Source organism: Leptosomus discolor, unplaced genomic scaffold (genome assembly GCF_034619465.1).
Source record: "Leptosomus discolor isolate bLepDis1 unplaced genomic scaffold, bLepDis1.hap2 HAP2_SCAFFOLD_93, whole genome shotgun sequence".
Classification (NCBI taxonomy): Eukaryota; Metazoa; Chordata; class Aves; order Leptosomiformes; family Leptosomidae; genus Leptosomus; species Leptosomus discolor.
Window position 1 is genome coordinate 313,031 of NW_028237874.1, and position 22,204 is coordinate 335,234.

At 53.4% G+C, this 22,204-nt stretch overlaps 1 protein-coding gene across 1 annotated transcript in view; it reads left to right on the forward strand.

Annotated features, from left to right (window-relative positions):
- CDH22 (cadherin 22) overlaps window positions 1–22,204 on the forward strand; it is a 55,709-nt gene that overhangs the window by 30,299 nt on the left and 3,206 nt on the right. Inside the window, exons 7-9 of the mRNA XM_086481251.1 lie at window positions 5,561–5,697; window positions 13,722–13,843; window positions 14,158–14,275. Of these exons, the coding sequence (XP_086337377.1) occupies window positions 5,561–5,697; window positions 13,722–13,843; window positions 14,158–14,275 (377 nt within the window). The remainder of the gene's footprint in view (window positions 1–5,560; window positions 5,698–13,721; window positions 13,844–14,157; window positions 14,276–22,204) is intronic.

Below are 22,204 nucleotides of genomic sequence, written 5' to 3' on the forward strand. Positions count from 1 at the left end.
GGGAATTGCAATTTTCCCTTGTCAGGCTTGATGCATTCAAGTATGTTTCCTCCCTCCAGCTATCCCCGGGCAGGTAGCTCGTCCTGCATTCCCCATGCTCCCCTGTGGCACTTGGTCTCTATCTGTCCATCTCTTCGCTCTCCTCTGTTCTTGAAGTGCCTGCTGTCATGAGCAGTGGCAGCTCCATACCCTTGTGATGCTCCTTTAGCGCTTGCCTGGGGAGTGCAGATGGGTGAGCCTTCCCTGCCATTTTATCACTTACCAAGTGGAGTTGCAGGTTTATATTGGTCACGCCAATGTGGCACCAGTGCAGGAGGAAGGTGCTGTTGGATTGCTTCTGGTTTCCTGTCCTCTGACTAGCCAGGTAATTTAATGAAATACTTTGCCATGTAGGCAGCTGTTCACAGCTTCAAAGTGGTGCACAAACATTAATACAAGCATCCTGCAGCACGCTGCCAGGATGTGACACTAACCCGTCAGCAGGAGACAGCAGTAAGTCACCTTGTGTTTCAAGTGTGCTGCTCCAAAGTACAGTCCCAAGAAACCAGCACTTGAACTTCACCTCTGATACATTAGAGAGCAACTGATCCTGACAGCATGACCAGTATTTGATCCTCGGCTCCTTGAAGTCAGTATGAACAGTTCAGTGGATCCCTGTAACTTCCTGATCCTCGTCTGCTGGGGTGGGAGCAATGGCTGTGTTTCTGCAATGGCTGCTGTCTCCTGGACTCTGGTCTGTGTGTTGGCTCTGCCCTGTAAAGAGAGGAGAGCCACAACCTTCTGTCATGATGAGATGCACTCTCCCCTTGAGGCAGGAAAGAGCAAGGATTGCCAGAGACAGCAGAGCAAAAATCAGCTCTATCAGCGTTTCCAGGTCCTGCTGACACCAGGCTGCCAATAATGAGGTTTGGGAAGTATTTTTAGCCAAATGGGAAAGGAGATGCCCTTGGCTCTTTGTTTTCATCCCCAGGCCAGCACAAACAGGGCTGTGTGGCTCTTGCTGCACCATTGAGCCTGAAGCAGCTGCTAGAGGCACATTTTAGCCTGGTGCTTCCCAACCTCCTGTGATCCACTTGTCCCACAAGGATGTGGCCGCTTGGTGTGAGAATAAATCCCTTCCAGACGAGCCGGGCTGGGCCACAAAGTGACCTGTCACAAAGATGTGTGGGTTGAAGGGGTGTCCAACTCCCCCATTCTTGGGAGGCATCTGTGAGGCACTGCTCACTGCCCCTCTCCCAGCTGCATATGGATGTAGAGCCTCTGGCAGCCACTCGCCCAGGTGGGAGGCAAGCTGGGATGTGGGGTGCCCAAAGGGCACCCCACCTCTCTGGGTAAGCAGCCCCAGCTTGTGGCTGCTCAGAGAGGGACACCTTCCCTCCAGTGCCAATGCTGTGAAGCAGGGAGTCACGCTGAAGTTCAGCATGGCAGAGGGGCTGCATGCATCCTTGGGGGGAACATGAAAACTCACCGTGGTACAGGAAGAAACACCTTTCTAAAGGACCGGTGCTTTTTATTTTATTATATCCTTGTTTGTTGCCTTATAAAAGCTGGAACCACTCTTTTTCAGAGAGTATTTAGTTTCCAGTTGGCTTTCTGGCTTCAGCTGTACACTTCCTGCGTGTAGTGCAATTTTTTTTCAGCTGAGCCATTGTATGAAGTAATACAGTGACAGACTGTCTGTGTATGTGAGGCTGTTTGTATGGAGGCCTTTTGTTTTTTTTCTCTGCAGTGGGAGTCTGTGCTCTGATTGTGTGCATTCTAGGCTTTATCAGCACTGGGAAGATGTTGCTTGGGATTTAAGGTTCTCGGAGATATTCTTGTTTGGCATTCACCAAATCCGGAGACACGTGTCGGACATGGGCATTTTATAGTCTTCAACAGCACAGCAAGAACTACAGCCTGCTTTAACACAAAAGGGAGAGGAGGAAAAAACAAACACAACAAAAAGCTTTTCACACAGTGTTTGAAAAGCTCCCTATTAACAAAACACATGGCATAAAATGTGCTCCTTGTTGCATTCAGGGGAGAAGTGAAACAAACTGCTTGAGAAATGCATTCCTGAGAAAGATGAGCACCAAGAAAGCTGTCTGAATTAAACAGTCACTTCTAACATCCAAACCAACAGGCAGTGCCAGCAGGAAGAGAGGAACATGGATTACAAGGTCCGCATACCAATCAGAGCTGGGGACTGCAGTTCCAGATATGGAGCACCAGACAGCTTTAGGAGGAATGAGCCTATGTCCTATCTCTGAGTACCTGGAGGACCCAGGGATTAATTGCTACCTCTTCCCAGGTGAGAAGCACCATTTGACTTCAGTGGGATGGATGGAGATGAAGCTGGACTACTAGAGGTGGAGAAGCTTGTGGTGGTCAGCACGGACTTTGGTTGGTAAAGATCGTATCGCACAAAATGATGTAAACGGAGCACAGTGGATGGCTGCTTGTTGTTCTAGCTGCTCTGGCTCAGGGTTAGCCATAAGCTCTTGGAAGGGGAGGTCTGTCGTGTGAAGCGGGTTGATGTGCAGCTCTGAGAGGGTTATGGCGGTGGCTTTGGCAGGGCGGGTGGACATCCCTGTGCCCCCTCAGTCTCTAGCTCCAGTGCCAGCTTGGTGCTCCAGAGCCTCCACAGCACTTTGCACAGATGGAGAGCTACAGACCCCCCTGGACTGGCCATTTCCAAAATCACAGTGCGAAGAAGCAGGCTCAGCTCTGCTTTCGTGGCAAATGCAGGCAGTGCTCAGAGCTCTGTCTCCTTCCCCTGGCGCAGTGTCTGTGGTGGCAGCTCTCTGTACCAGTGGTGACAAAGGGATCAGATTTCTGGTTTGCTTTGTGCCCTGCCATAGGGTATGGGCAGTCAGTCCTCAGCAGACAATTTGGAAGTGACAGAAGACAACCTTAGCAGCAAAACAATTAGAAGCATAAGTAAAGGTTACCAGTGGCATGACACAGAGCGCTCCCCTACCAGCCTCCTGCCCTCTGGCCATGCAGGCAGCCCATGTCAGATGTTTCCAGGCTCAGTGATGTCTCCCATCACTAACGGGGTTTTTCTGTGTACCTATTTTTTGCAGACATCTCTGTTTATGCAGCAGTGACATGAGTGTGAACAAAAGAGGCATGTGCTTACCTGAGAAGCAGGGAAGGCATATGGACAGTGAAGTACCATCTTGAACTCTTAACAGTATTAAAAAGTGGAATGGAAGACAGGATGTGTTTGAGGTCAGGTGATGTGGGAGAACAATGGAAGTTGTTATGCAAATGGATTAATTATGTTATTGGAAAGATATTAGGTGGTGTCATCCTGGTTTCTGTTCCTCCTTCCAGCAGTACATGGGACTGATATGTACAAGTCGGAGTGGTCAGAGCTCTCCTTTCTCTTTGCAGTGAGCGAGCGCAGAGTGAATGAGAGACTGCAGTATGTGCCAAGACAGTGTCACTGTCCCTTCTGGAGCTGGCTACGTGCCTGCAGACTCTCTGTTTCCAGCTGGCAGTTGGGGCAGAGAATGCAGGATGGCTAGGAAGTCCCTGGCAATTGGTTCAGAGATGCCTAGGCTTGTACTTGGCTTTGTGTGGCAGATCCTCGTCACCTCTGGATGCAAGGAGGGGGGAGGAAGCCAGCCATGTCGGTGCAGAACATGCTAGATTGTGCATGTGCGCAGATGCGACACAGTGGTTTTTGAACGTTTTTCCTTAACTGCAAGCAAGTGCTGTTTGTATTTCCTCTCTCCTCCCCTGTCTGTCTGAAAGGGAGAGAGCTAGGAAATGTAATCTGGTATTATATAACGCTTGAAACAGTGTAGAGGTGCCTTTGTATATGCCTCCATGAAAGCTGCCCAGCTCTGTGGGTAGGTGCCTCTCAGGAGGCGCACTCATCTGCAGCTGGTTCCCCCCCAGGGCATGGGACAGAAAGGTATGGAGGCCATCAGTGCGTCTGTGTAGAGTGGTCGTCCTTGCGCGCAGAAGATGAGCTGGTGTTCCTCGGCTGTGAGCCATGCGCATGATGGACCCACAGACCACAGCTGGACTATGCCAGGCTTGACACAAGCGCTTGGGAAAGCCGCCCTGCAGCGTGTGGAGTGCCTACACTGTCCTGAACGTGCCTCTAGCCTCCAGCCTGACCTGCTCTGCTCCTCTTGTCTGACATGGCGTCTCAGTACTGTCCTGTCTTGTCAGCTTTCCAGCTTGCTTTGTCCCCACATTTATCTTCTTTCTGTTGTTGGACATGTGGCTGAAGGCTTTAATTTATTCACAGCCCTCCTTTTGGTAGCTTATCCTTTGTACTCTTTGCTGTCTTGTATTATTTAATTCTGTAAAGCACTCTGGGATGCAGTGCGTATGAAAGATGCTGTACACAATAACATTATGCTGTATTGTTTGTGATTTGAAGGCCTTCTGGATTTCTAATTCTGATTGCAGTGGCTGTGTTTGTTATTTCTGTTATGGCTGTGCTCGAGGGCCTCAGCTGGATTGGGCTTCCCTTCCAGTCCCTTCTCCAAGGAGCACACGCCTAATTGTGCCCTGATTTAATGTTAGCTTGCTTTGTTCCACGTGCCGCGTGTATAATGGTTGGAAATGCAGGACATGCCGCTGGGACTGATTGTGTGGGCTCGTGGTGCAATGGCTAAGGCGTAGGGATAGACCCGGGCGTCTGACTGTTCTCGTGAGCTGTGGGCTCGCCCTTTGGGAAGAAGTGGGAGTCAAGCTCACCAGAGGTGGAACAGGGAGCAGGTGGGCTGTTGATGGGATGCCTAGAGAGGGAGCTGTTTGGGGCAGCACTGGAGCACCTGAAGGAGAGCTGTGTGTGAAGGGTCTCTGCTGAGCAGCTGGAGCCGGTCGGAGCTGGAGGCGCTCCTCAGCCTGCTCCTGTGAAATTGGGAAGCCCAAACTAGGGCAAATCTCAGGGCTGCTGGGGATGATGTGCCGTGTTGATTGGGGGGATGCTGGCAGTTGCCCATGACTGCTGCCAGGGTTCTTGCTCCAGCTGCACAGGCTCAGTCTGGATTCAAGAGGAGGCCTTGCCATTTGCAGCTGCTGTAGCTGCAGTTCGAGGTATCTGCCAGTCTGGCTCACAGCCTGCCCATGTGCTGCCAAGCTGTCTTCCAGGTCTCCCACCTGGGTGCGTGCTGTGGCAGGATCAGGAGAGAGGGTGGTAGGTGAGGTGGGCTCCTGGAGCAGGGGTACCCTGCTTCGGTTTGGGTTGGTGTTTGTCCTGAACCTATAGCTCAGAAGCTTCCCAGGGTCATGAGTGGAGTTACAGCCCGTCATTTCTGTATCGCTCTGTCTATCCTTAGCATAAGGTTCCCATCAGAGCAGGTTTTTCCCCTTGTCCACAGTCTGTGCTTAGTTCCACTTTATGCACCAAAAGCCACACTTGAATTTTACTTGAGGGCTCTGGGCTTGCACCCTGGTAGAAGCATGGCCTTCATGTACCATGCTGCGTCAGAGGAAAAGCAAGAGCGGTGATGTAGGGCCTGTTGTGTTAGATCCCTGTTCTCCTGGGGCTGGTGGCAAGGCTGGGCTTGGCACATCCAGCTGTTCAGTTTCCCCTTTTGCTTGGTCTCAGGTACGCCATCGACCGCAGCACAGACACAGAGAGGATCTTTGACATCGATGCCAACACAGGTGCCATTGTGACAGGAAAGGTGCTGGACCGGGAGACGGCAGGGTGGCACAACATCACTGTCCTGGCAATGGAAGCAGGTGAGATGGAGGAGTGTGTGTGGAGCAGATAGTCTGTGCTCAATCAGAGTGGGGCAGAGGGGGAAATATGGGTGCATTCACCGCAGAGGTGACCAAGATGCAAGTGTTAATTAACACTGAAGTAAAAAAATATATATATATAAAAAAATGCAGCAGCACTGAGTCTGACATCTCCCTAGACAACCTAAAAATACTCTTCCTGACTCGAGCATTAATAAGGGAGCATGGTCGAATAGTATATTTGATGAACACTAATCAAATTTGTGTTATCTATGCACCAGCTCTGCCAGTCAACCTGGCTCAGCTCACTCCCTGCATTCACACCTGCTGAGCAGCTCTGGGGGCTCTGTGTTCACATCGCCTGCATCCCTCCGGTTCAGCCATGTGCTGTGGGTGGATGCTCCATCAACTGGAGCCCTGTGGCACAGATGGCTGCCAGCACTTACTTCTGCTGGGGGCTCATGGTGGCTGGGATTTGCAGGCTGTACCTGCACACTGGCTTTGTGGCACTGGATCCCTCCTGTGCCCTTCCTCCTTGGTATCTCTGCCCTTGGTGTGGCTGCAGACCTGGCAAGGCACAGCAAGGGGTGGGTGGGAGGTCCTGGCACTGCAGCAGTGGGAAGGGGCTGGAGGGGCAGAGTGTCCCTGAGTCCCCATGCTGTGGGTGGGGAGCAGTGGTGCTGCCAGCACTGGTATCGCCAGGCTGATTTGGCTCTGTCTGCAGTGCTTGACCTCACCCTGCAGCCCACCAGGAAAGTCTTGAGCAGAGGATGAGGTGAAGCTCTTTTGTCCTCTTCTGAAATTAGCTCTTTTCTGACCCTCCCATGAGAGCCCTGGTGATGGTCTCTTCCTCCCCTTATGGATGTGCTATCCTTTAGCCTGTATTTATAGTAACTGCCAAGTCTGCTCACACCCAGCTGGGAGAGCAGCTTAGTGGCTCTGCAGGTTTTGTTAGTTTATCTTCCCTCCGCGTGGTGGGGGTGGTGGAGCCTGGCATGGACACTTCTAGCAGAAGTTCTGTTTGTCTTCTCCAGTTAAGAAACAGAAGAATAAACCTAGGTCCTGCTGCTCAAAGGAGCTGTGAATAAACTCTTCTTGAGGAATGAAAAGAAAATAGTAGGAGCAAAAGGGCAGGCTTTGCTTCCCCACAGGTGTTCTGCTGCAGGTAGGAGGCTGCCCTGGGCATCCTGCTGCCCTCTATCGTGTTTGCACAGTTCCTTGGCTCAGGGCCTCTTCAGGTCCCGTGTGTGATGGTGGATCTGGCCCAGTGGGCCCCAGGGAGTGCTCTGTGTTCCTCCTTTTTCTGAGCCTGAAGATGGAGAAGGAGCTTCAATCCCAGGCACCGTGCTGGGAAGCAGAAAGGCATTGCTGTATTCTTCAAAGTTTTCTGCATTTTGGATGCCCAAGTCGCGAGGGCAGCCTGAGACACCTGCTGTGCTGTCCTACCCCATGGCAGCTGGTACCAGGGAGCTGCTTTGGCTGCAAAGCACCTTCTGACATCCGAGGACGTATGCCGATACCTGCCCGTCTGTGGGCAGGAGCCTTCCCCAGGCTTCACTCAGAGAGACCCCTCAGGAGTTGTGGTTCTCATTTCCTTGCTTGTTCTTCAGCAGGAAGATGCCGTTCGCATTCAAGGAGCCAGGTCAGGGCCTGACTTGGGGCCTGGAGATAGGTTCCTGCGGCAGGGCCACCCTGCCATGGTGGCAGCCATCCGCTCTGGCAGGGCTGGGATGCCAGGGCACTGGCCCTGTTGCCCCAGGAGAGGAGGGGGCAGCAGCCCTGGCCAGACCCCCACTGCCCCAGCGGGGACATCTCTGGCTCTACTGCATGTCCCAAGCCCCTCTCTGCGCTGATGCTTTGTGTTGGCTGGCCGGGGTGACCTCTGCACTGTCTGGCCGTGGTGCTGATGTGAGCCCTGCCTGGCATCAGGCAGGGATGAGCAGGCATGCTGGTGCTGCCCGGCCACACCGGAGGGATGGTAGCCTGCTGCAGAGCCACAGCATGTCCAGGGGCTCCACGGGAGGGCTCTGACAGCGGTGGCTGGGGAGGATGGGATCACAGTGTTGCAGCACAACTCAGCATGCAGAGGAAACTTGAGGTGACAAGAATCAGAAGGACAATATTTACACGCAGTGGTTAGGATTTCAGAACAAGTCAGTAAATGCTGCGGCTCCCCTCTGGCAGGGAAGCCTGTCAGGCTGGATTGCTTCAAAAGCTGGGGAGACTCTTCAGTGCTCTGACTTCTTCCATCAGTGAGCTCTGACTCATCCGTTTTAACTGCCCAGACATTCCTCCCAGTGACATTATCCTTAACGTTTTGTAATCATGAAATATTAATGACTGATATTGAATTTAAAGTACAATTTATGTCTGAATCCTTTGGTGGAAAGGGCAGTTGTAAAGGTACAGCCTTCCGAGTGATGGAGGGGTTTCAGAGTGTGGCCGTGCAGCAGTGTCAGGCTGTGCCCGATGCAGTGGGATCAGCTGCGGAGCGTGGGGCATTGGTGGCTGGGGCTGGGTGTGGCTGGCAGGGCCCTGCAGTGTTTGCTGTGGGCATGCGGGCAGCGGGCTGCTGCAGGGTCTGCTGCATGGCTGGGCAGGACATTATCGACTCCAGTGGAGGCAAGTGGTATTCTTCCTCTTTCCTCAGTGAGATGTAAACTTTGCAGAAGTAATGGAGTGAGCCCACCAGACATGCTACTGCATCGTGCCCACTCGATTCCCGCGGTGCACAGGCGCGTGGCCTGGAGCACGTTGCACCAAGGTCTTGCCTCCCTGAAGCCTCCTCGAGCTGCCCTCCCTGCCTGCTGGCAGGACTGTCCTGAGAAGGGTTTACCAAACAGCAGCTGATGGAAAGCTTGCCGGCTGGCAGCACTTGTTCCTGTAGGCAGCCTGTCTGTGAGGTTTGAGCAGCTCTATACAAGAGTAGTGCCCCCACCCTTGAGAGCCCTGTCTGGGACCTGTTGCTGCTGCAGCACAGGCCGTGTCCAGAGGTGCATGACCCACCTACAGGTAACCAAAGCGAGTGTGTTTGCGTCTGAGGAGCGGTAAGAAAAGCCACGGCAGGTGCCTGGCTGCAGCTGTGGGGTGGCTGGGCTGCCTGCTGCGGGCAGGAGGAGCAAGGGGCAGGTCGCCCCCACAGAACAGGCACTCCCCAGCAGGAGCTGTCTTGGCTGGTCGGTGGCCAGCAGAATATTTAGCCTTGCAATGTGGCAGCCAGCGGGAAGCATGGGGGCTGTTCAGCAAATCTGGCCTGGGACCAGGCGAAGCATTTCCAGAGATAAATCTTCATCTCACTTTCAAGCTGTTTACTTTCCTTGGGCTAATATTAGTGATTCTCTTCCTGTTTTCCTCTTTGCTCATGTGAAATGATGAGGCCTTGACTGCTGTGTCCACTGCTGGTAATTGAGATGATAAATCTTCCTGCTGGAGACTGGCTTTAATCAGAGCATTGTGTTTGGATGCGATTTAATGACTCTCATGCTGCTGAGTTTGGGCAGGACTCAGGAGAGGTGAGAGGCATTTATATGTTACTTGGCTTAACCGCTGCTTCCACTTTGCTTCCCCTCAGCTGGGAGCCACATTTTCAGCTCCAGCCTCTGGTGCAGCCGCCCGTGTCCGACGAGCCATACCCCTGGCATGCCCCTGCTTTGTCCTTGCCATCAGCGCTCTGCTTTGCAGTCAGGCAGCTGCGCTGACATCTACAGAACCACCCTGTGCTTCACAGCTGCGGCGCGAGTGCTGGAAAGCAGAGTGGCCCATCCCGGCTTTCTAATCTGAATTTTATTCTCCCAATTTGCTGAGATAGCAAGGAATAAATTCCACCCCTGCCTCTTCCAGCTTCCCTGCTAATGTAAATGTTTTGAATTTGGTATCGTACCAATTTGGTCTCAAGCGGGTCGTACAGTGCGCCCAGCAGTGTCCGTGAGCTGTGTTTCCCTGGTGCCACTACCACAAACAGCAGCCCACGGTACTCTGGCCTTCCTCAAACCGTGCTTCAGACCCCAGGAAAACTGCAGAGCGCCTTTTGGCATGTGGTATCACTGCCTGGCGCAGTGTGCGGGCAGGGGTGCAAATGGTATGTGTGCTTCAGCCATGCTTGGACTTGGAGCTTCACAGTAGAGGTCTGAGTATAAAAATGCGAAATGCTTTATTGTGAGTTAGTGTGACATTCTGTTGGGGTAATGGCTGGGTCCCAGCGCAGCAGTGACCACAGATTCCCTCCTTCCCTGCCGTGGCAGAGGCGGCCAAGCATCTCTGCAATCCCTTCCCATCACTGTGAGCTGCTGCCGCGAAGCTTCCAGCGTTTGAGAGCAGTTGCTCAGAGCTGCTCGGCATCTGTCCTGCAGGCAGTCGGCTCTCCGGAACCCGGGGAGAGGGCAAGTTGTTGGCGTTTTTTTGCATCTGAATGTTTAAGACGAATATTGTCTTGTTCAGATTACTTTTGTGCTTAATTACATTAAGAAAAAATACTTTGAGCTGTGGCTGAAGATTCAGCCAGAGCATCTGAATCTCTGCCTCAGTGTCACCATGCAGCAGGACTGTGCTTTTCTCCTGCTTCAAAGCTGGGGCGTTGCCCGTCCCCTCCCCATGCTGCCCATTCTGCCGAGTGGCACCTTGGCATGGGAGGTCCGGGCCGCACTCGCTGTTCGTCCTGAGCTGAGCGCTGAGGAGAGCGCAGACGCTGCAGCAGGGAGGTGATGGGCAGAACTCTGTCCCCCAGCCCTGGCAGGCTCCAGCAGCTCTGAAATAATTCAGCCCGTGTTGGCAAAGGCAGCTGCCAGTCATCAGCTGGGAGCTCCTGTACTGTGCTGCTGTGGTTCCAGCATCTCCCCCTTGCTCTGTGTATTTTCCATGTCTCTCCTCAGTCTTTTCAGATTAATAGCATTCCAACTCCTGAAGGAAATGCAGAAAAACGGCATGTTTAATTTTAATTTAGGAAAGCATTAGGTAGCAGCCTAGTTTCCTCGCTGCTGTCAATCAGGTTTTCTCAAGGCTGACATCAATTAGTTTAAAAATATTGAATGTAATTTTGCCTGACACAACATATTGCAGCCACTGCAAAATATAATTTATTTTAGAAGAAGAAATAATTAAACTAATTTGCATGTCAGTCAGCTGAGCTGGAATACGGAGGAGAGACACTGCAATGGAAGATGACTCTTCCTCTCCAGCCGCACTCAGCCTGGCACATGCAACCCCCCTGCCCCATCCACTGGCGAGGTGCTGCCTGGCAGATCCTTTCGAGGGTGCATTTCTGCACCTGCCTGCAGCCTCATCCACCCAGTCTGCTGTTCTTCCCGGCAGTGTACATGCCTGCTGAGTAGTTACTTCTGTGTGCTGGAGCACTTGTAGAGGTGTGGGCATACGTTTCTGCACATGTAGGGGAAGCACAGGTCAGAGCTTTTGATGTTGCAGATATGAAGTTTGCATGAGTTAGGTGCATCGTGCTTTTCATCACAGATGTACTCCAACAGTCTTTATGGCACTTCTGACCATCATAAATTCAGTTTATGCCACAGTTACATAAACTATATTTTGGAAATGTTTTGGAGATAACTTTTTTCAAATACATCCAACCATTTCTCATATTTTCCACCTATAAATCCAGGTACTGGCTGAAAAGATGAGGAAGGTTGATAAAAAAGCATTTGAGGGACCTTCAAATACATCATAGAACACTTTTGGCTGAAACAGCCAAAAGAAAAAGCTGTTATGTGCCTCACTGGAAGAGCAAACAACGATGCAATGGTTGCATTTCTAACCGTGATGTTCCTGGAGCATCAAATTTTAACCCTGTCACTGAGCCAGGCGTAAGCGTGAACCTCGGGCTTAAGCAATTTTTGAAGGGGCAAAAGGAGAGGGTTTTTTTGTGACAGGGTGTGTTTAGAAAGGACAACCGTGCGTTCAGCTGTGCTCAGGGGAGGGGGATGTTAGCTATGGCTCTGGCAGAGGGGTCGGCGCGGATTGTCAGCACTGTGCTGTGGTGCGTGGATGACCCCACTCGCACAGGAAGAACCACTGATGGCAGCTGCTTGCTGATGCTGTGGAAGAGGACAGACCTGTGGTTATGGCAAGTGCTAAATATGCTGATTGCATCCCTCCTGATGGGGCTGTGGGAGGTGATCTCAAAGAGAAGCTGCCGTGCTCAGGCTCACGTGGGTGTCCCGACTTGGCCCTGCAGAGCCCCTAGGGCACATGCCATGCCGAGAGGTCCTTGGGAGAGTTCAGCAATGCTGAGATTGGCTCCTGCTCACAGCCAGCTTTGGCACCATGGGGCATCGGGGGAGGAACTGCTCCTCCAGGTCACACTTGGGAAGGGAGAGAGACGAGGTCCTGAGCTCTTCTTCCTCCCTTCTCTCTCTGCTTTTCCTCATCTTTCTCTTGGCAGTGCCTCCAGGGCAATGCCAGCTGCTTCAGAGCTGAGCAGCCGGAACGGTTATCCATCTTCCTGCAGGCTGAGGAAGGGGTGATGAGATGCTGTTGTCCTCCTTCTTGCAGGAACTGAACCCCTTTTTCTTCTCCTCATCTGTGGCCTCGGTGGGCATCCAGTGCACCCTCCACCTCCCCCGAGCTCCCTTCCTGCCCTGCTGCCTCCCCCTTCCTCCTGTCCCTGAAAGCAATTGCAGTGTATTTTACTGCATCAACACGCCTTTTAAAATAACACATAGTTCCAGGCTTTTAGTCACGACTTCTGCCTCCTTCCCCCAAAAACAACCATCTAATCACCAGAGCAGCTGGTCTGGGTGAGAGGGAGTGATAACGTGAGAACGGGGTGAAGGCAGCTCTGGGGAGGGGGCTTAGGTTCCTGGCTAATTATGGAGCAGCGCTAAATCTCCTCTCCCCTGGGTCCTCCCCCACCTGATCTGCAGGGGCCAGCATTAATTTTATAGACAAACAGGCACCAGAGCTCCTGCCCGAGCGAGGAGAGAGGCATCGGGTCTGTCACAGTTGCAACCTCTGGGTAAAACAAAGGAGGTGGAGTATGAGGGAGTTCTCATTTCTGGAAGCGCGTGAGGTGCTTCAGCAAACATTAGGCCCTCTAGAGTGATTTATAATCTTACAGCGAGGGCTTGATGTACCTTTGTGGTGCGTGTGTGGGGTAGAGCGGCACTGCAGTGAATGGAGCTGTAGGTGTAATTGCCGTCCCGTGTGCAGAGCGAGCCCAGAGCAGCACCAGCGGGTGCAACCCTGGCCCAGCCAGTGGCTCCATGCACCCCAAGGGAGGGGAGCAGGCTCTGAGACCCCCAGGACTGCTGCCTGTGGGAGGCACAGGATGGCGAGTGCAGGGGGAAGGGGCTGCCCTAGATCCTACCGCACGACCCTCCCCGTGCCAGCTGGCAGACAGTGCTACGCTCAAGCTCAAGCTGCTGATGGCAATGCAAAAACTGGTGTCAGTGTGCAAGGTCCCAGGGCAGGAGCCTCGTGCCCTGACATGGAGCATTAAACCCCGGATCACCTGGGTGTGGTGGAGGTGCACTGACAGATTTCATCACTGCCCTGTGCTCTGAGTTGATCCCAGCTGTTTCACTTCCTAGCTCTGCTGGCTCACCTCCCAGCCATTGCTGCTAGCCCCTGGGGTGTCAGGGTCAGGATCCAAGTCAGGGTGTGATGTTTTCACATCTGAACTTGCTTGTCCCCTCTTGGTGCTGTCTGGCTGCAGCACAGATGCTCCTCTGTGGTGACTGACCCTTATCGCGGGACTTGCTTGGGGCCGCTCAGCTTTTCCAGGGGTAGGTCAGGCCAACAGCAGCATTTCAGGAGTCCTTGGTATGCAGACCAGCAGTTGGGTTTCTTTACCGGAAAGTGGGTATGGTGAGGCTGAGCAATGCCCTGCGGACGCTGCCAGTCCGCAGAGACGGTCTGTGCTGCGGGTAAGCGGAGGTGCGGTGCTGTGTGACCCGCTGTGCTGGCAGCAGTGGTGCAGCTACAATGGCCTCTGGACAGGGAGAGACGAGGAGGTTTGCTCCCTGCTAGCAGCAGGTGGCACTTCCTGCTGAAGCTCTGCTGCTTTTTTGTTTCAGATAATCACTCACAGGTGTCGAGAGCCTCTCTCCGTATCCGTATCCTGGATGTGAACGACAATCCGCCTGAGCTCGCCACCCCCTATGAAGCTGCTGTGTGTGAGGATGCCAAGCCAGGCCAGGTAATGGGCATCCCCCAGCCCTTCTCCCGGGTCTCCATCAGCACCTGCAGTGGTCTCATGCTGCGAGCAGCACTCTGGACTAGTGGCAGCCTGCCTGTCCTTCCCCATCTGCCTGAACATCTTCCCGTGTAGCTGCCATCACACTGGGAACCACTTTGCTGGTGTCCTACAGCTAAGCCCGTCTGCAGGGGCAAAGGCTCACCCCTTGCTGTGGCAGAAGCTGGTGATGCTTTGCTGGGCTGGACCCTGCAAGCAGGGCCCATGGGAGGGGCTGCGGAGGCAGCACTCATCTCACTTCTGCTTTCTCCCTATAGCTGATCCAGACGATAAGTGTTGTGGACCGTGACGAGCCTCAGAGCGGCCATCGTTTCTACTTCACGCTGGCACCTGAAGCCACCAACAACCACCATTTCTCTCTGCTGGATATTAAGGGTAAGCTGTGCTGCACCCTTCCCCGTCCTGCAGCCTCCAGGCGGAGCAGCACAGCTGGCTGCGGGAGGGAGATGGGGCTGCGGGCATACGGTCCGTCTGTGCTGGATGGAGCTCAGGATGCTTTGGGCACTCCACGAGGCTCCTTGCTAACCTGAAATGGTGGGACTGGTCAGCCAGCAGTTTGATTTCCTCATGGAGGCTCTGCCAGCTTTCTTCTCTGCTGCAGACAGGTCCAAAGGTCCACTTGTGCTGCCTGGCTAGCCTTCAGTGTTTTCAGGACTCTCGGTCCCTTTCTTGATGCGAAATATCCAACCTGCCTGCAGGCAAGGAGATGATGTGGATTTACAGATGAACATGCTCCCATTTTGATCATTATGATTTATCCCTCTCTAAGGTAAATCCTGGAGCATGTGTCATCCTGGGGCTGCCCTGCAGGTGGGCAGCCCCTGTGTCCCAAACAAACAGAAGCAGCTCAGGAGTCCTGGGAGGCATCTGGGCTGTGCAGCAGCTGGCCCATGGCCATGTGGTTTATCTGGGACTCGGCCAGCTGAGCCAGATTCCCTGTGAGGTGGTAGCTCGGGAGCATGGCTCCTCTGCATTTCCTGAGGCTTCATCTGTCTTTTGGGAAAGGCAGCCGGGCAGGGCCTGTCCATTCCTCTGGGAAGCTCTGGGGTTCTTTGTGTCCCTAGGCTGAGCAGCTCCCGATGGCTCGATCCCCGCCTGCTGCTGTAGCCAACGGGGTGCAATGCAGGTTTTGTTGGCTGAGCCCTGTCTGCTATTTGGCTTTGCAGGCTGCAAGGTCTGGCTGCATTTGTATGGGCGATAACAGTCCAAAAAGATAGTTATCAGGCTGCTTCATGTTTTTGCCTGGTGTTTTGGGTGAATTTAGGTGCTGATTGCAGCAGTAAGTACAGCAGGAACCCTTGCAGATACTAGGATCTTCTCCAGCCAGATGTGCACTTACTTATCAAAGGGGCCAGCCCAGGTGGAAGCCAGCAGATCACATTGAAATGAGTCTTTGTTTTTGGGGGGGGTTTGAACCATTTTTTGCTCTGGTTTTTGCAGCTTCATCTGTCAGAAGTCTGATTTAGTTTGTTCTGAGCTTATCAGAGAAGCCTTTTGCTGACGTAAGATCCCACTTGCTCAGTTTGGTTCAGCATTATTAGGGATGGTCAAAATGGAACTTGCAGCAGAAAGCTTCAGACATAATCGTAGGACTGATACTATTTTGTGTCCTAAAAAGTGCAGCTGTCCCTCCCCCTGCGCTTGTGGGGCAGCTGTTCACAAGACCTTGCTTCTTATCATGTAAGCAAGCTTTAATCCTCTGCAGGATTTTGCCCCACCCAGTGATTAACTTCCTTCACGTTCTCTGAAGGACCTTATGAAAATGTGCTTGGGTGTGCTGGGTTACACTCGGTGTCCATCCCTACCCGGACCTCTCCAGAAGCTCCGAGGGGCCCGGGGCCGCACTCACTGCTCAGAGCCGGGATGTCTGCTGCAGCTGGGGTGCGATCCCAGAGCCATCCCTGCTGCTCTGCCAGTCTGGCAGGAGGGACCTGGCCAGGGGTGGCTGGGGCTCAGCGGGGGCTGCTTGGCTGCCCGGCGCTGGGGGGGGATCGCCCCATTTGCGCAGCCGGGACTCACCAGCAGCGACCCGAGAGCTGGCCCTGCAGAAGGGTGCAGGACACAGACTTGGGCGCCGCTGCCTTCTCCAGAGCTGCTGCTCTCTTGAGTGGGACGGGGCTCTTGTTGCACAGGGTGATCCTTCGTGCTAAACGATCCCACAAACTTTACATGTGGTGCAACACTGCATAAAATGAGTAAAAGCTGGCATCACCTCCTGCCTTCTGCTCTCAGGAAAACAAATGCTGTTGCTGCAGGGTTGTTCCCAGGGTGTTTGGAGACCCTCTCAATTGCCAAGCGATGCAGTCTTCCACAGTAAGAGGAGGCGGCTGCCTGTGCAGATGGAGACACCCCTCGTTTCTAATGTGTCTGTGTTTTAGTGCTGTCTCCCTTTGTTTGGTGTCGTGTCCCCCCCGCCTTTCTCCAGTTCACTGAGCGCTCTGGGTGCGCTCACCTTCGCCCCCTGCTCTCATGGGTTCCCTTGCAGCATCCTCCTTTATCCCCCCCCTTGCCTTCCTCTCATGTGTTCACCCCTCTTGCACTTGTCTCTACTCCCCCATATAAATATCAGTGCTGACAAACTGCTACCACCAGCCCATCTGTTTCTTTGTACAAATTTGTAGCCAGTTTTGAAACATGATTTATAAATATTGCTTTTGCAGCCAAGGAGTGACACTGATGGATGTCAGCACAGATGGATTCACTAAGCATTTGCTTAAATCCTTCCCTCTTTTGCTTTGCACCTACTTCCCTCGGCGCTTGCAAGGCAGCAGAAAGCCACCTCGGGAGGGTGACTTGTCCTCAGCACGGCAGAGATCAGCATCTGCTCGTGAACGCTCCCGTTACAGTTCATCTGGGCCATGGCAGGGCTCGTAGGTGGGAGCCTGAGTGACCTCAGGCAGCAGCAAGTAGCTGCGAGCTGCCGGCGAGGGGTCCAAGGCTCTGAGCTGGCCGTGGCCCAGAGGGGCTCCCTCAGGGGGCTGCTGGCTGGCCCCGGCAGGCAGGGGCAGCGCGGGGGCGGCCGCTTGGGCAGTCACTTCACTGGCAAAACTGCCCCTGCAGGAGGCTGGGGAAGCAGAGAGGGTGAGAGTCAGTCAGAGGTTGTAGTGCAGAGCCCTGTCACGCGGGGGAAGCCGTGTCAGGCAGAGGAGGGCAGGAGGGGACCCTGAGCCTACCTGGGCTCTTCTAGAGCTCCTCGTGGGCAGTGTGGAGGAAGCCTGTGAGGATTTTAGGGAAAGTCCAAGGGGACTGATGGGGCAGCCTGTCCATCAGATGAAGAGCTTGTGGAGTACCTGCTACTAAGTGGGAGTATGGCAGTGGTCACAGGGCAGGTCTGCTGCAGCCCGATGCTGCCACAATACAGTCACAATGCTGCTGCTTGCCAAACCCTTCTGGGTTAGGTCCCGCTGCAGCCACAACTGCGCGGAGTGGGGCCGGCCCTTGCAAAGCGCCTGCAGTTATCGCCCGCAGCCCCGCTCGTCAGCTGCCAGCAGCACACAGAGCTGCCTTGGCTCTGATGCTCCGGGTCAGAGATACAAGAGCAAAAGGTGACCCTGCAGGAGGCTGCCTTAGCTGAATTACAGCTGGTTTGCAGGAGTCAGGCTTTTAGAAACAGTGCCATTTCCTACTGGTATCTCTCTTTCCTTGCTTTTGCTCTGTCCAAGGGAGTGCTCAAGCACTTCCTAATTCATCAGACAAGGAATAAATGTCATGTGTGGTAACAACGGTCACGTTCCAGAAGGAAGGTGCCCAGCAAGTGAAGTGCCTAAAGGAAGAGGTAGAATTGGAAAAGTTGACCTCACACAGGTCCAATTGGTGCCATTCCAAAGGCATTCACCATCCTCTGCCTCCTAAGTCGCCTTTTGCTGGGTCTTTCTGGCCTAAGAAAATTGATTACAGAAGGATCAAAGGCAATTAAAGCCTGAAATCATGTTCTCCAAGAAATGCTAATTGTGTTGGAAGGGATGGTAGGAAGCATGCAAGCGCAGCAACCTGGAAGGGGTGCTAGATAATATGGAGTGACACATGGAGTTACTGATTCCAGAGCTCAAGGGCTAAGCAAACAGATGTCTGAACTCTCTGCAGGTCTCATTAAGAGCATGTAACAGGTGATACAAGATCTGAAAATCTGAACAATCAAAAGCAAAATGTTAGGATTCAAGGATTGCCTCAGGATAGAGGAAGCCTCCTCCAGCTCCACAAGGATGCCGTTCTCAGCACGAGCAGCACGGATGCTGCTCTGACGGGAGGGTGAAAAAGAGCATCGAATCTCCACAGGGGCTGAGCAAAAGGCAAATGAGCAGCAGTGGTGCTGTGGCCTGGCACCCAGAGAACTTAGGAGAAGAAAGAGGCAAAAGGGAAAAATCAGATTCTTCTCCTACCAGCTGCACCCACCTGGGGCTGAAGGGTGGTCTGCTTCTTTTGGGCAGCTCCGGTGGCAGCGTGGCCACAGGCCCGGCCGGGAGCCCTGTGCACCTCCCTGGAGCTGGCGTGCCTGGGCGTCCGAGCTGCAGAGCAGCTGACGAAGAAGGGGAAGGCAAATGCACATGGGGCCCTGGGAGTGTGGGAGAGGGCAGGGATATCGATATCCAAACAAGAGGTAGCTTGCTCCCTTCTGCTCTCCTAGTGCTGTTCGAGATTGAGTTATGGGAAGGATTTATTAGTTCTGTCTTTGAAGCTGCCAAGAGCCTCTTTGGAGACGGAGTCTGAGAGATTTAATTATTTTATTATTCCTAGGGATGTTAGCTAGCACCAGAGTATATTGCGTTTCTAAACTTTCCTCTTACAGCAGTATTGATGGGTCCCTGCACACTCAACTCAGCTGGTTTCTGCCTGGTGACTTGCTTGTCAAGCAGGCAGAGGTGCCATCTCCTGTCCATCGCACAAGATGTATGATGTAACACGGGATAGTGTCGCTGTGTGGTCAGGGAAAGGGTGGCATAGGAAGCCTGCAGAGGAAATGTTGGTTTCTGTGGCAAGACAGCAATGATAGTAAACGACTTGGGGCTTCAGCGAACCCGTGGCACAGGCTTTAGAGTGGTGTAACTGCAGCACAAAGTGCAACCTTGCAAGGACTGGGAAGGAACACGCACGTGTGGAAATCCAAACTTGTCAACACAGGAAAGCTGTGGATTAATGTCTATTCAAATTTCAGTACTGCCTCCTGGGAGACACTGCTCCTCAACCTCGTGACCCCAAAAATGGACTTTGCAGAAAGCTGCTACAGAGGAAAAGACACAAGTGGCTGCAGGGCCAGGCCTGCCTGGCTTTTCTTTGCAATGACTCAGGATGTGCCGATACAGACAAATCTACACCAAGACACATATCCTGAAGCAACTGCCTTGGGTCAGCTGCATGTAAAGAAACAACTGTACCAAGAGAAATTATGTTGTTTGCAGGGGATTGCTTTGGATGCATTTTCCAGGATACATTTTCCAGAACTTGGCAACATTTTTTTCACTTCTGTGGTCCAATAGACTACGTTGCATGGCAGCAGCACTGGACAATGGAGGGTTTTTCTGGAGTATCTCGGAAAGGAACACAAAAGTTTGCAAGTAACAGGGATGTAAACACCCCACAGAGAAAACACTTGTCCAGGGTGCCTGGGGAGCCGTGGCCATGGGCACAGCGGGTGGGCAGCAGAGAGGTGGCTGGAGCCAACACTGTGCCTGGAGGGGTATGGTCACTGCCAGGCTGGGGTCTGCGGTCCAGCCTTGGTGAGCAATGTTGTAGGTGTAGATGTGAGATTTCTGTGGATCCTCCCTCCTGTAGGAAGTGCTCATGTCACCCTGTTCAAGGGAGAAAATGTAGTTTCATGCTGTTTGAAATAGCATTTTGTAGTTGGGATTTTCATCTCTCCTCCCTAGCACCGAGTTTTGGGTTACAGAGCAAAACCTCAGCCCCTTCGTGAGCCGAGGTTTCTCGGAGCAGAGCTGTCTGTCGTGCTGCTGATATTTAAGCACTGGCTGCTTTATTTTGACTTTGTGGGTTCAGCAGTGAAAATGTTTCTCCTTCCTGTACTTGGAGGCGAGGGGCTCAGCAGCACAGCGTGCTGTCTGAGCAGTCTCAGCTGAGCTGAGCTTAGTAGCTGCCTTTCTGCAACTTGTATTTCCCCTTGATTTCTAGAGACTGTTTCTAAAAATGCAGTGTGCGTTGTGGCAGGTCCCTAACAGGAGCTGGCTGTAAACAGAAGTGGAGTCGCCAGCCTTCTGCTGCATTTCCAGAGAGGTGAGGAGATGGTGCTATGCCTGCATTTACGCAGCGCTAAAGGGGTGCTCGGCTGGGAGAGCTCCCAAGCACAGCATTTCATCAGACCTGGGCCAGGGATGGGCTGAGCAGCACATGGAGGTACAGGGCTGTGCGTACGGGGATCTTCTGAGCTAGGATCTGACCCCGAGCTCAGGCTGGTTATTTGACTGGTGTGATGGTCCAGCGATGGTGACCTTCCTGGGCTGAGGGCCAGCGCCTTGCTCGTTCATAGCAAGCTGGTCTGTCCCGTTTGTCCTGTGGCTTCATCCCCACTGGATCTGGATGCCTGAGGCTTATGTTTAGCTGGCCTAGCTGGGAGTTAGTCCTGGCCTCTTGCTGAGGTGGTGCCATTAGCGTTATTTATATCTCCCTGCTATGCTGCAGCAAGCTGAGGGAGCAGCACCAAATGAGATCTTGTTACCTTTGCGTGAATGATTAGCATAACAATAATTTTTCCTGGCTCATCCCTGGTAGGCAATAGGCAGCTTCTCAGAGGACTCTGCTGCTGGCAGGCTGCTGCGCTCGCTTCGGCCTCCCTGCCGCCTGGGGGGCTGGTGCTCCCCACTCCTCCCAACAGCTCTGCCAAGGTGCCTCTGTGCTGGAGCCATGTGCTGCTCCAGGGGTCTCAGTCGCGGTGGCAGATGTCCTGCAGGACCAGGCAGCTGCCCAGGCAGAGGATTGGTGATCCCTGCCTCATGTGCTGGGCATTGTGTGAGGAGCCAGACTCTCAGCTGTGAGCAGTCCCCTCTGTGGGCTGGTGATGCTGCAGCACTCGGATCACTTCTGACACAAAGCATGGGTTGGTGCTGGGCGCTGCAGCCTTGCAGGTAGAGCGCTGATGTTGCATGCAGTGTCTCCCTTCTGAGGCATGCTGATCCTCAAGCAAGATCTACTTGTACAAGCATTTGCCTTATTGCTGTCTTCTGCTCTGTGCTCCTGAGGATGCTGCCTGCCTGAAGTCTGCTGCTGCAAGCAGGGATGAAGGAGGTTACCTGAAAAATTCCCTTAATGGATAAAAGATGGCACATCCAAAGGAAGAGTTTTTTCTGGTGACCTGCAGCACAGTTCTGTGTGCATGAATAAGATGTGGTTTTGAATATTGCCCTTGTGGCATTCAGTGCCACGTCCAAATGTTGGCTGGTGTCGTCCTCTCTGGTCTCATTGCCTTTCCCGTGTTGAGCAATTCAAGGTAAACCTGTGCTCTCAGGTGAACTGGAAGAGGTAACTTTCTCCCTGTCTCCTTTATACTGGAATTCCAGCTCTGCCCAGCTAGGGTACCAAAGGCTCTGCTCTCCCCAGCAATGTGGCCGTAATCTGGCAACCCAGAAAACTGGTGGGCTGAGTCCAGAAACCTGATGATGGGAAGCAGCAATCTAGTATTTGGCACCGTGACAGCTGAGCGCTGCTCTGGGCTCAAGCGCGTGCACTGCTGCTTCCCCTCGGGGTACAGAGAGCCCACCTTCCTCGCTCTTGCTGCACCTAGCTGTGCTCAGCTCCAGCACATGCTGGGTGGGCTTTGCCTCCACACCTGCCTGTCAGCGTGGAGGGGTGCAGATTGCCCCAGCTCCTCCTCTTCCAGCCTGCCCTGGAGCAGAGACCAGCCTTGCCCTCGCTTGGCCTTTGCTGGGGTTGGTTGCAGCAGTCCTGTGGGCAGGTTGTCTGTGCCTCTGCCATTCGTACTGGCAGAGCTGGGTGAGGGCTCAGCACTGGGATCCTGGCAGACTCTGCGTTGCCCCCGGCCCTGAGCAGCCAGGGGGAGTATGGGCTCTGTGCTCTGCTCTGCCCCGACTGCTGTGCAGCGCCTCCAGGATCTGGCCAGTGGATCTTCCCGCAGCTTGCGTGTGCCTGCCCCTCTGCTCTGCTCTCGTCTCACCTCCTGTCCCCGCCATGCCCCGTGTGCTCCCAAGCAGCACCCAATCCATATGGCAATTTCCGTGGTGGCAGGCAGCCCAAGAGCCAGAATTAGAATAGATGTCTTTTCCGATCGAAGAGCTGATTGATACAGAAAGGGGCCAGTCCAGCATAAATCACGTGCAATGAAGAGAGAGTCTGTAGACA